This window comes from Vigna unguiculata, chromosome 3 (assembly GCF_037176805.1).
Source record: "Vigna unguiculata cultivar grain cowpea cultivar isolate G323 ecotype 2 chromosome 3, ASM3717680v1, whole genome shotgun sequence".
In the NCBI taxonomy this organism is placed as follows: Eukaryota; Viridiplantae; Streptophyta; class Magnoliopsida; order Fabales; family Fabaceae; genus Vigna; species Vigna unguiculata.
Genome location: NC_140794.1, coordinates 29,439,938 through 29,454,313, shown reverse-complemented (window position 1 = coordinate 29,454,313; position 14,376 = coordinate 29,439,938). Strand labels below are relative to the sequence as shown.

The following is a 14,376-nucleotide window of genomic DNA, read 5'->3' as shown; positions in this document are numbered from 1 at the left end:
GATAAAGGAAAAGGGGGTGCGTAGAGTAAAACATGGAACAAGTGTGACAGGAGTGCGAGGTTAGTAAACATCAAGGGTACTCGCAACATAAAATTAAAACAGGGTGTGAGATAACGAAAAAAAGGGGTACGTAGAGATAAAAAAAATTGGGGTTGCGCATAGATAAAAGATAGGGGTGCGCGGAGAAGACAGACCCAATACACACATGAGACCTATGGATGTGGGATTAACCACAGTGGGGTGTATGAATAAAAGAAACAAGCTTGAAACATAAAATATGGGGGTGTATGAGTTAAAAACCGGGGGTGCACAAAGAAATGGTCAGCCTCAGCCCAGATCTCTTACATCACCATCTTTAGGGTTCCTTCCTTCAAACAAGAAAGAGGAGCCAAGACAACCCTCTTCTTCCCTCCATGGATGCAGCACGTGAGGACCAAGTGTCATCTTCCCCAACTCCGGCGAACTCCACACGGCCGCCCCGACCAAAGCCTTTGGCGACGACGCCAACCAACATCGGGAGCTCCATCGACGATTACGTCGCTCTCTAGTTCGCCTCGCACAAAGCAACATGCACCAACGTCCGTGACTATCGTGCCACCGCTCACCCTCACCGACACGGCCTGGAGCCGGCAACGCTGCACTTTTGTTTCCTTCTACACGAGACACACCTAAGACCAACACCGTGACTGGCTGCGTCTCCTCCCTCTAGCCGAGACGACCATAATGATGCCTTCATCCTTCGCTTGAAACTTCGACTCGTCGGCGGCATTGTCGTCGGCGATTGGTTATCCTCCTTCCTCTGGCCATTCAACCTTCTTCTTCCTCTGCTATCTATTTTCTGTTTCAATGTTGGTTTCTATTCTTGTGATTGGTTTGGAGTTATTATGATTGGGGAATGGAGGCGTTGGATGATAATGGAGAAGAGTGGGAACGGTAACGGTGGTTAATGGAGGTGGTGATGATGCACAGTGGTATTGACAGGCTATGGAGGTGATGATGATTCACGGTGGTATTGGGTTGGGTTATGTGGTGTTGAGATTGTGAGGATGAAGGTCCTGATTTTGATTTTTAGAGAACAGAATGAGGGAAAGCCTCCAAAGAAGGTGAAGCCTCTTGAATGAAGAGACTCCTACCTATCAGAGACTTTAGATCTTACGTTAACCTCTTGTCTTTTTCTATTATTTTTTTTTTCATATTGTTTATATACATATTTTTTGATAAAGGAATAAAAATAAAATAAAATAAAAAAGGTAAACAAAATATGACTAAAATCAAAATTAAAAATTAAAATAAAAAACAAAAATAAAAAATAAAATAAAATAAAAGAGATAAAAAAAAAAGAAACAAGATAAAGAAACCAAGATTAAGTAAAATAAAACAAGATTAAACTAAATTTAAAATGAGATGAAAATAAAGTAGGAATCAATGTTCACTACTCTTTTGTTTTTTTTTTTTATTTCCTCCTCTTCCTAATTATTTTTTGAAAATAAAATTATTTTTTTATCCAGACGAAATTGAGTGTTGACAAATATGTATCAATCATAGTATTCAATTGTTCTTAAGACTACCCATATTGTTGAATAACTTATGTCTCGGTTCTTAAATACTCATGTTATGCAAGCAAGATCAAAATCTGGTATTCATAAACTAAGGGTGGATCCTTTACTATTTTTAACTAATAAAACCATCCAATGTTAAATAGGCTCTGCAGGATCCAAGATGGTTGTCAGGTATGAAACAAGAATATGGTACCCTTATCCTCGATCACAACTGGGGTTTGGTACCCCTTCCCTTCCTACTGTCAGGAGAATTGTTGGCTACAATTGGGTGTTTAGGATTAATGAAAATGTTGATGGTATTGTTGATAAATAAAAAGTGAGGTTGGTTGCAAAGGGGTTCAGTCAAGTTTATAGGTTTGATTTTCATGAAACCTCTTCCCATGTTATTAAACCCATTACAATCAAGATTATATGCACTATTGCGCTAACAAATGAGTGGGATTTGTTTCATTTAGATGTTAACAAATTCTCAGTGGCAATCTCGATGAAATTGTGTATATGGTTTAATCGTCTGGATTTGAATACTCGTAAACTATAAACTAATTTTTCTCTCAAACAACTAGACAAATTTGATTATTTTCATTGAAATTAACTACTGTGCAGACAAAACCATTGTGATGACTTAAAGTAAATACATCAAGGATTTGCTACACAAGACAAAGACGGTTGAAGCCCAACCAATTTCTTCCATATTCTTTTCTAATATTGATGACAATCCACTATAAACTTGATTAATTTTCATTTAAATTAACTATAGTGCAGACAAAACCATTGTGATGACTAAAGTTAATACATCACAGATTTGCTACACAAGACAAAGATGGCTGAAGTCCAACCAACTTCTTCCATATTATTTTCTAATATTTGATATTTTATAGATAATCCAATATTTGTATGTTGTGGTTGCCTCTTGGAATAGGAGGCTTCTTCCAGCACCTACAAGTATTTTTTATGCGCCTACAAACTTTTCACCGCGGCCAATTATACCTTTCACAAAATAAATAAAAATATGTTAAGTAAAGGTAAGCAGGAATTACTGCTTACCAAACGTATTTACCATGTTTGGTGTATATTTATTGAAAGTCTTCTTCTTTCTCGACGAACTTTGAGCTTCTTCTTTCTCACTGTTTTCATATTTTTTCACATCGTTTTCAGTGACATTTTGTCTTTGTTTCTCACACACAAGTAAGTATATTTACTTCATTCTTCTTCACATTTTATATGTTTTTTTTTTAATTTTGTCATTATTTTTATTGCACCTTGCATGTTGAATTGAGTTAGAAAAAAATAAATTAAGTAGTCACCGAATTTCGAAATTCAGTTTAAGGAATCGTCGAATTTGAAAATCCAGTTTAAGGCATAATATGATTTTAAAATCCGGTCAAGAAACTTACACATTTAGAAACTCACTGAATTTAAAAATACGGTTGAGAAACTCGCCAGATTTCACCGAATTTTGACATTCGATTTTGGAATTTAGCGGATTTCGGAAATTCGGCTATGGAAATCATCTGATTCGAAATTCGGTTAACTCTTCTTCCGAATTTTAGGTTTCCCTTTTTTTTCACTTTTTAAAATTTTAATTTTTTTATATACATTTTCTTATTTTTTTTATAGGCTTAGTTTTTGTTATTTTATTTTTTTGTTTATTTTGTGTGTTGTTTTTATTTTTAATTTTATTTTAACTTATAGTTTTGTTAATTTTTAGTTAATTTTATTTATTTTGTGTGATATTTTTAGTTTTTAGTTTTTTTATTATTTTTTTAATTTTATTTAACTTATTGTCTTTAATTTTTATTAACTATTTTTAGTGTTTTTTATTAATTTTTTTAGTTCTTATTTTTTATTAAATTTTAGTTTTTTTTAATTAATACTTAACAAATATTTTAATTGGTATATTTTTTTAAATATTGATTTGAATTAACATCAAAACAAAATTTAATTAATTTTGGTTCAATTTTAATTTAATAAAAAATAAATAAGATTTAGGTATAATTACTGATTTGGTACCTCAATTTTTTGATTAAGTTCAATTTGGTCCACATATTTTTTGTTTGTTCAATTTAGTACCCAATTATCTAAAAGGATTTGATTTGGTCATCTCCGTTAAGTTGGAGTTAACACTGTACGTGTCAAGCCGTGAAATTTTTATTTTATTTTTTTAATTTTTTAAATTTTTTCAAAAAATTTAAAAACTGCCACGTGTATTCTCCTATTTAAATTTTTTTGTTCAATTTAGTACCAAATTTTTTAAAATGATCCAATTTCGTCCTCTCCAATTTGAGACCAAATTAGTAAATAAGTTTAATTACAACTTATATATACATGTTACAATAATTTTTTCTAATATATACATCAAATCATTTCACCTAAATACTTAAATTATTTTATTTTTTTACATTTTTTACCTTTGTAATTTTTTACACTTGTAAAAAATAAAATAATTTGAATATTTAGGTGTAGTAATTTGATGTATAAATTTAAAACAATTATTTTAACATGTATATATAAGATAAAATTAAACTTAGTTACTAATTTGGTCTCAAATTGGAAAGGACCAAATTGGATCATTTTAAGAAATTAGGTACTAAATTGAACCAAAAATTTAAATAGATAACTAAATTAAAAACTATTATTAGTGTCACGTGTCATGATTGTAAGCTGTCACGTGGCATGATGGTAAATTGACACGTGACAGTTTTTAAATTTTTTGAAAAAAAATTTAATTTTTTTTTTAAATTTAATTTTTTTAAAATATTAAAAAAAATTAAAAATTTCATGGCTTGACACGTGTGGTGTTAACTCCAATTTAATAGAGATGACCAAATTGAATCTTTTTAGATAATTGGGGTACTAAATTGAACAAACTAAAAGTATGAGTACCAAATTGAATTTAACCAAAAAATTGGGATACCAAATCAGTAATTATACCTAAGATTTATTAATTAATATGTTAGTATAATTTAATATATTAAACTTTTATAAATATTTTAATTAATATATTTTTTTAAATATTAATTTTAATTAATATATTAGAAAATCAATTAATTTTAGTTTATAAAATTAAATAAAATTTGTTAAATATTTTATTCAGTTTAATTTAATATATGTTAACCGATTACAAACCGGTTAACATTTTTAGTTAAAGTTTTATTTTAAATTAAAATTTAATAAATATTTTAATTATTACAATTAACATAAAAATAAAATTCAATTAATTTTAGTTTAATTTTAATTTAATAAAAAATAAAGAAAATGTGTTAAATATTTTATTTAATTTAACTTAATATTTTAATATTTAGAATATGTTATAGGGATTTCAAATTTTTGTCCTTAAAGTTTTGTTTTACATTAAAATGTATTAAATATTTTAATTAACATGAAAATAAAATTAATTAAGTTTGGTTATATTTTAATTTAATAAAAAAATTAGATTAAATATATTAAATATTTTATTTAGTTTAATTTAAAATCTTAATATAATTTAATATATGTTAACCTGATCTCGAAATATAATTAATATTTTTAGTTAAAGTTTTTTAAAATACTATCAGATTTCAAAATTTGTTTAATTATATTATTGAATTTTGAATTTTGGTTAAGTATTTTTCAGATTTCGAAATTCATAATTTTTTTTCTAAATCAGATTTCGAAATTTGATAGACTCCTTAACTAATTTCGAAAACGAAATAGTTGTTAAAATCATTTTGAAATGGAGCATAAAGCTGACACACTGAGGGCAAAAACTCTATCCCAAAAAACATAAACAAACTAGCAAAGTTCTCAGGGTATCTGTATGAGCAAATGCTGATGAATAGGTTGAAGATTATAATAATGCCTAATACAATTTAGAGGTGAAAAGCTAGAGAGTGCTTATGTATTAGTATCAACAGAGCCAAAATCATTTACAAGAAAACATATGTAACTGCCATTTCATTTTATACAATTATCAGTACCACAAAATCTTGAATAAACCAAGCACAGGAGGGTTATAAACAGTCAATTAGTAGTAAAATCGTTATAAGTGGGGAATGAGGATCTTGTATTGATTAGTTACATTGAGTTACTGTCCTCTATATCAAACTTATCTAGCAACTCCTCCAATTCTTTTAGAGCAACCATATAATGCTCCTGTGACTGTGCCCCTACTTCTAACACTGGAAGAGCACTGTTAAACAGATGGGTATACAAGTGCACAGGGTTGTAGGAATCAGTATTACTAGGAGCATGGAATTGATTAAACGATTGCTTGAAATCCCTCGTCCAGCGGCGTAGGATGTACCGAGATGGGATTTCCTCAACACCATTATAATTGAGAACATTCAATGCATGTCTGCACAGATATCCTTTGTAATTGAGCAAACTGCAAATGCATCGAATATCCAATTTTGTAGTCTCATATAAAACTTCAAAACTTTTAACTCCCTTCTCATTCCCCTCAACTTCAACTCTTTCTTTCACAATATATGTTATTATAGATCCGTTAGCATTAACCTGTCTTGTGTTGAAGCAAGAATACATGCCCTCAACCTCTGCTTGAAACTTTTTAAAGATTTCTTCTGTGTACACCTTTGAGAGTTGTGCCTCAAAATTACATCTCGTTTTGTATTCAAAGCGTGCTTTTCTAGTCTCCAAATCTACCATGGCTTCTTTCATGTGCTTCCTGTGCAGAGCTAAGTCATACTTATCAAGGAACTCCTTAAAGGATGTGTGTTTATGCACATAACCCTCAAAAAATGCAGTCAGACCCTCATTTTCTTTAGTTGAGACCAGTCCTATCAAAAAAACATCTTTTAGGTAAACAGGGACCCATAGATGCCTATCCTTATACAATGTCTGAAGCCACTTGTTATCTCCCAGTCCATGACATTTAATCATATCAGCCCAAGAAGATTCAAACTCAATTATCTTTAATGACTCGTATATAGCATTATACATCTGTCTTCTGATTGCTTCGTATCCTTGCAGCCCTCCCAACTTCTCTGGAACTCTTTGTATGATATACTGCAAAGAATAACAATGACGAGCATGAGGGAAAACCTGAGCAACTGCGATTTGCAATGGCTTGCACTGGTCAGTAATAACAACATGTGGAGGACGACCAAGCATACACTTAAGCCATGCCTTGAATATCCATACAAAATAATCCACTGATTCGTGTCCAAGGAAGCCACAGCCCAATAATACAGAATGTCCATGATGGTTTACACCAACAAATGATATCAAAGGGATCTCATATTTGTTTGCCAAACAAGTTGTGTCTATTGTAACTGTGTCATTAAAGTAATTATAAGCAATCCTTGACCTGGAATCAGCCCAGAAAACATTTTTTAGGTGCCCATCATCATCAATATCAAACAAGTAAAAGAAATTTGGATCAGTCAACTTCATTCGACAAAAATAATTATATATAGCACTGGCATCCCCTTCTCCAAGTTCCAAATATTTAAATTTATCAAAATTGGTGTCATGGCTTTCTTCAGAATTTGAGTAACCATTGTAATCAACATCCATGACAGTTGTTCGATACAACTTGATGGTGTGTACTTCTGTGACTGGCTCCGGAGGTGGTTGTGATTTGCTGGCTTCAAGGACCATTTTCTTGTGTGACTTGTAAAATTGTTTGCTCTGTGGACTCACTTGATGGTTGTGTTGAAGCTCAACTTCCACTATTCTCCATCTCCTGGACTCAACCATTCTAATCACTATCATTGCAGGACAACCAGTTCTTGTTTCTGGTCTTGGATTATTGGCTTCACTTTTTTTCTTAAAACCAGCACTACTGCAGCTAAGTTTTGCCCTATAGCGCTCTTTTTTCTTTGATCTAAACCATGAATTGCTAACTCTGATTCCAAAGCCTTGTTCCTTTGCATGGATATTGTAGAAGTTGTAAACTTCCTCAAAGGAATCAAACTCCAGACCCACTGTTGGAACTGGAGGGTTTTTCGGTTGTGAATTTAAAGATTCAAGCCCGTGTTCTGCTACAGAAGAGCCTTCAACATCAACATCATCGCTTACATCAAAAAATGGCTCACTATTCAGACAAACTTCTTCCATCTAAAATAAAATAAGTGAATTTAAGAAAACTGATCATCAATAAAGGCTACAATCATACCATGTACAGTCTTTGGGAAAAAAATGCATAACAAATATTTTGTATTGATAAAGAAAAATTCATAAACAAAGGAAAGATGACAAGTACAGATCAGGGAAATAAATATCCTCTCATAAAAGGAGGGAAATATGTGAAATAGGAAGCCACTAGAAAATTGAATAAAACAAGGTCGTCCATTTGGTCTATCTGAAACAAAAGCATAATCATATCCCAAACATGTTAAAGGGGAAAAAGATATGGTCAAAAGTGAAACCATTCAACAATAACAAATAACTGTATCAACTACATATTGCCATAAAATTTTAGCCTAATATCATTTACCAAAACTGTGAGGCATGGAAATTACTCTACAATTGGATAGGATAGGAGGCCCCCCACACAACCAATGCTCTGCAAAACCTTGAAAGGATTGTTCTGGAGCAAAATGCGGACATAACAAAACAGGAGTAAAGGGACCTACTGCTTCTGAACTAAACCAATCACACAACAGACCCGCCTGGTGGAGAGGGAAGTGTGAGACCTATGAATACGCAACAAGTCATTTGTGTTAATCTTATTGAGTGTCACTGCACAACTAAAATACTTGACCTTAGAGAAAGCTTAGGGACTTTCCAATGGGTTTGTCAAAATAATGAGTGAGTTTGTTATTAGCTTATTGCACAAATATGCACTCTCATGAATTCATATATGAACACTTCTTGTCTTCCTATGTTCCATATACACACACATACATACATACAAATAATGGGCGGCTGCAAACACTGTCAATTTTAAATCTCTTCTTTCCTTTTATTTTTTCTGGTTTCTCTTCTCTATTCTCCATTTGCTCCTTTTTCTTCTAAATCTTTTCTCTATGTTTCTTTTCTTTTCCTTTAGTTTTCTTTATTCAGTTTGTCAACATCTATTTTCTTCAGTTTTTTCAACATCTTTTTGTTTTCTCATTTTCTTGATCCATTTTTTTAAACTTCATTTCCTTCTCATTTCTTCTTGGATTTCTTTAGTTGTGTGGTGTTTATCTTTCCTTGTTAGTTTTGTTGAGACTTTGATGATTTTATTTCTTAGAATATATTGCTAAATTTTTTATCTTGATATGTGTTATTATTTTCTATAGTTTATTACATGTACTATTTAGCAGATATTTGTGTTTTTATATATATCTTTTCATTCAGCTATCGAGCTTCCTCTATTTGTCTGCAACGACATCCACCATATTATATGGACAAGCTTCCGCAATTGACAACATTGATGTATGAACATATCAATGTTACACTTTTGACTATTTTAGTATAAAGATTTAAGAGGATATAAAGCATGTAAAAAATCCAATTCATGAAAAATAAATTGTTGTATAGCACCATGTTGACTTAATATTGGTTCAAAGTACACTCTACAATCAAATCACTAAAAAGACACAGAATCAGGTAAGAACACACCAGTGTATGCATAAAACATGCATAAAGATTTCTATAAATGTTTCTGAAAGTGGAAGAGCTAAATGCCTAAAATCCCTCTTCTGCTGGTTAAGGTTAAGTACAAAGTCCAACTCAGTACTGTCATCAAATTAAAAATTTCTCAAAGATTAGAAGGCAGATTCACAGCTTTGGCAATGACATGTTTTGCCACTAAGATTTCAATTAGATAATACGGATAGTAAGAAAATATGGTAACCACGTCATGACATAGTACAATCAAAGCTCATCAAGCAATCAGTGATATAAGATGTTATTTATAAAGCACAAAGACAGAGACATACCAATGTCAACATTGCAAGTCCCAACAATCAACAAAATATAAAGGAGGAAAAGGATGAGTTTTGTTTTTGGAAAAAGGAATAAAGAGAACAATACCCCCCATTAAATATAAAGGAGACTTGTTAACTACACAAGCGTTTGCGTGCTTAGAATATATGGGACAGGGTAAGGTTAGTTATATACATCTAAATCTCTCCGACTATACAATGATGGGAACCTCATCCATTGCAATGTATATTGAAAAAAAAAACACGACCAATTTCAATGCCAATTTTACACTGAAGTGTCAAACACTACCAATTTAACTTGCAATTCTACACTGAAGAGGTAATATGAGAAGGTTATTCGTTGCGAACTTGCTTTGACAACTCACCACCGTGACTGTTTTAAGGATTAAAAAACACACAGTCAATAACTTCGACTCTAATTTAACATATCTAGGGTGAGGGCGAGCCCTAACAACTTTGAAGTTACCTTTGTGACCAGGTGGCCATAGGTTTGAATTCGAAAACAATTTCTTTGCATAAGCAAAGGGAAGAAGGTTGTCTACAAGAACCCTCACACCTCTGCAAATCCAGGAGTCTCACTCACAGTTAGTTAGTTTAGTATATTTGGTGCAGAAAGCCTCAAATTTAAAAGTTCTGGAGTAAAAGAGTTAGAGTGGCTAGTTTATTGTGCCTATGTTTGTGTTTTATCCAAATATCAAGTCTAAACCGTTTGATTAGGCCACCTTGAACCTAATTTTCCCTGTGTTGAGTAGTACAACATAAGAAACAAAAACAAAGAACATCTGGTGGTGAATGAGAAACAACCTTTGAAGACAACAACAACTAATCCTACTACTTCCCCTATAACATCAAAGGCAGCTATAACATCAAACAATACCAGAGAAAAACACACTCGGCGGTTTTGCAGTGTGAAATGCTCATGCACACATCACATATAGAGAAACTTAAACCACGCGCATTGAAATTGAAAATCGTGAAGAAAAATTAGGAGTGAGTGCTCAGTGAACATTGTGAGAAGCTGAATTGGTTTGTGAATTGAAAAAAAAAAAAATACCTATTTTGAAACTGTTGGATTTTACGAGCATCACACTACGGTTGCCGTGGCTGTGGCAAAATAAGCATGCTCATCACTTCCCACTCCCACCATTTTTTTTTTTCACAACGCATTAATTTAAGGGGAAATGACCCTCAGTTCAGTTCTCACCTCATTTTCTTTTCCTTTTCAGAGACCAATAGCATCTTGGAGCCATTCTAGTCAAGTTGAACAGAAGATGAACTGTTACGAATCACAAAACTTCATTTTTCAAATATTTAAAGTGGTATTAATAAATATGAACTTGAGAATAGCAAATATTTTTGTTAATTAATAATTATGTTTTATATCCAAAGTTTTTGTCTATTGAAAACTTGTTTAACTTTGTTCGGAGAAGATTGAATTGAAATATAACATGTAATTAAACAATAATCTTTTAACGAATTAACTAAATTAAGCTTATAAAAACAAGTGTTATACCCTTTCAAGATGTTTTAGATAATTTGATATATGAAAAAAATATATAATGAATAATGTATCAAAATAAGAGAAACAAAGGAAAAGTTAGAGATTGATAGCTTACTTTTGCAAGATATTTTGAAGATTTTCTTATAAAAATGGGTTATTTTGATTCTTTCATTAAAAAATGGGTCAGTTAAATAATTAATTACATGATAGGATCAATTTACTGATGATTTGTATTCTCTTTATTTATTTTTTAACTTTTATATAATTTTTAAAGTTTTAAATATTTTTTAAAAAACAAATTTTTAGTAATTTGATTAAAAATATTTTAAATAAAATTTTATTAAAATTTTGATATTTTAAATTTTATTCTTACATTTTATTATAAAATTTGATTGAAAATATTAAAAAAAATATTAAAATTTTGATATTTTAAAACTTAATATTTTAGATTTTATTATTACATTTTTAGTGTAAAATTTACAATAATAAAATTTGATTAAAAATATTTTAAATAAAATTTTATAAAAATTTTGATATTTTAAAACTTATATTTTAAATTTTATTGTTTCATTTTATTATAAAATTTACAATCATAAAATTTTAGTTAAAATATTTTTAATCAAATTATTAAAAAATTATTTAAAAATATATATATATATATATATATATATATATATATATATATATAACTATAGAAATTATTATAAAAGTTAAAAAAATAGAGAAAAATCAAATCATTAGTCAAATCTACGATATAATTAATTAGTAAACTGGCCCATCTTTGTAATAAATAAATCAAAATGACCCAATTTTGTAAAAAAAAAAGAAAAAAACTAGTCAAATCATTAAGAAATTGATCCTATGTAAACTGACCCACTTTTGTAATAAATGCGTCAAAGCCATCCATTTTTAAGAACCTATTTTGAACCTAACACATTTTATGAGTATTATAATATCACTTTGATAATTCCAATCAAGCACAAGTAAAAAAAAATGGTCAAATTACTCTTTTGTCCATCTATTTGTCAAGTAATATTGGTTCTTAAGTCTTTTTGTCTCAATTTGGTACTCAATTTCTTAAAAATGATTCAATTTGGTCTTTGCCGTTAATTTTGATCAAACAATGTTAAAGTCAACGTCGTGTGTCAATTTCTGGTTTTTTTGAATTATTTTTTATTATTTTTGATTCTTTTTTTTATTTTTTACACATGTTACTTCACAGTTATGCCACGTGTCAAAATGATTCAATTTGGTTCCTATATTTTTTTATTTCAATTTAGTCCCAATTTTTGTAAAAATGAAGCAATATTGTTCCTACTTAAATTGACACTCAATTTAGTTTTTGTATAAATCTTATGATGATATTCTTACTAAAATTGAAATTTTTATTAAATATTTGTAGAAATATTTTTAAACAAATTTTTTTTCTAGTTTTATTATTAAACAAAGTTAAACCCAAAACTTAGTCACCCATAAGTTCAAGAACTAAATTTCAAGTTTAAAAATCAAATAACTTGTCACCCATAAGTTCAAGAACTAAATTTCAAGTTTAAAACAAAACCAAAGTTTAATGTTTTGTATATAATTTAAAGTTAATTTAAAATATTTCTAGAAATATTTAATAAAAACGTTAATTTTAGTAAGAATATCACCATAAGATTTATAAAAAATTAAATTAAGTGTCAATTTAAGGAGGAACAATATTGCTTCTTTTTTTAAAAAAATTGAAATTAAATTGAAACTAAAAAAAAATATAGAGACCAAATTGAATCATTTTGACATGTGGCACAACTGTGAAATGATACGTGTAAAAAATAAAAAAAAAACCACAAATTGACACGTGACGTTGACTTTAACACCGTCTGGTCAAACTAATGGTAATAACTAAATTAAATCATTTTTAAGAGAATAAGGACCAAATTGAGACAAAAAAAAAACTTGAGGACCAAAAGAGTAATTTAACCAAATGAAAAAAAAATCATGCTAAAAAGATATAATTGTAAGAGATGAAGTCAATAAAATTCTAAATGGTCTTTCCAATCTTAACATAATCTTTCTCAATATGAATAGTTTTCAATAACTAAAAAAATCATCTAATTTCATAAAGTGTAGAAAGAATTATTATGTATGGTATAAATTTTATAAAAATTAAAAATCAATTTAATCGTTTAAAACATAGTCAGAAATTGTAATGTTTTGTCTACCATTCTTTAATTTTCTTTTCTAATCCCCTCCTCCTTTATAATTTATTTTCCTTCTTTTTCCTAAGTTTTCTCTTTCATACAAAATCTGAATTGATTATTATTCGTAGTAGTTTCGAGACTAGGAAACATTGCTCGATCAAATTTTTAAGTGATCGAATATTTAAATAAAATAAGTTTTTATTTGTTCTATAAATTATTTCTTTTTCTATTTATTTAGTAACTGAATAAATGTTATATATTTTGACTTGATATGTCTATTTACACAATGAATTGAATGGTGAATGAGTCAAATTGATTCGATGAGAAATTATTTTTGTTTAAATGTATCCTTTTACTGACAAAAATAATTGGATCATTTAGATCTATTTTGAGTCATTGATGTATTTTTGTTGAACCGAACTTCATAATTTAGTTAAATTGGTTTATAATATATATATATATATATATATATATATATATAAAATGAAAATTTTCTATTTGTAGGCAAATTATTTTCTTATTTTACATATCTCATTATATTTTCTAAGTTGTGATATAAAATTTAAAAAGAAGGGTATTAATTTAAAAAAAAAACAGAGAAAAACACTAAAATACTGTAAGGCCCAGTTTTCTGCCTTAGTGTTTTAAGGGACTGCCCTTAACCTAATGGGCTTAAGGGCTGGTCCAAGGAGAAAAAACATACCCTAACTTGCCCTAACTGTCCTATTTCTCCTTCACTTTTAGAAATAGTACACTTCGTGCCTCCGTGAGCAGCCTCAACGTTCTGCTAGGGTTTTGCCGTCAACCCCTTTCCAAGCTAGTTAATGATCTCTTCTATTCCTCTATTCCACTTTCCCATTTTCAGCTCCTGAATCTACTCTTAGATCTGCTGTGCTTGGCAGTTGAGTGTCGGAAGTCCCCTTTCTAGCTATATCCAGGTAAGGGAAGCTAGGACCCCGGTCGTTTGTGTTTCTTCTCCGCTGTTTTGTCGTCATTTCGTATCTGTATGGTTTGGTTGTTGTTCTGTTCGATTGGGATTGAGTTAAAGCATGGTTTTGTTCTTGGTTTGGGGTTGTTGTACGAGAAAACAGGGGCGAGTACTGGTTTTCTCGCCCAAACGAGCTAGTCTCGCCTAGGCGAGATTATCAAAGGCTCGCCCAGGTTTTTGTTGCACGAATTGTCACCTAGGCGACATGCGTTCTTTTTTAGCGAGGAATGCTCTCGCCTAGGCGAGAAGGGACTCGCCTGAGCGAGACCTC

General features: G+C 30.2%; 1 protein-coding gene across 4 annotated transcripts; it reads right to left on the bottom strand.

Annotated features, from left to right (window-relative positions):
• Nucleotides 1-5,463: 5,463 nt before the first annotated feature.
• Nucleotides 5,464-10,711, bottom strand: LOC114176460 (protein FAR1-RELATED SEQUENCE 6-like). 4 transcript variants are annotated; one of them, XM_028061506.2, is made up of 2 exons: nt 10,488-10,711; nt 5,464-7,616 (listed from the first exon to the last, which is right to left on the bottom strand). In XM_028061506.2, exon 2 carries the CDS (start codon nt 7,614-7,616, stop codon nt 5,613-5,615), a length of 2,004 nt encoding a protein of 667 aa, XP_027917307.2. In that variant the 5' UTR covers nt 10,488-10,711; the 3' UTR covers nt 5,464-5,612. The 4 variants fall into 4 exon arrangements, with proteins under 4 accessions (XP_027917307.2, XP_027917308.2, XP_085526779.1 ...); XM_028061507.2 differs by having other exon boundaries at nt 5,464-7,572; XM_085670653.1 differs by having other exon boundaries at nt 5,464-7,552.
• Nucleotides 10,712-14,376: the final 3,665 nt, after the last annotated feature.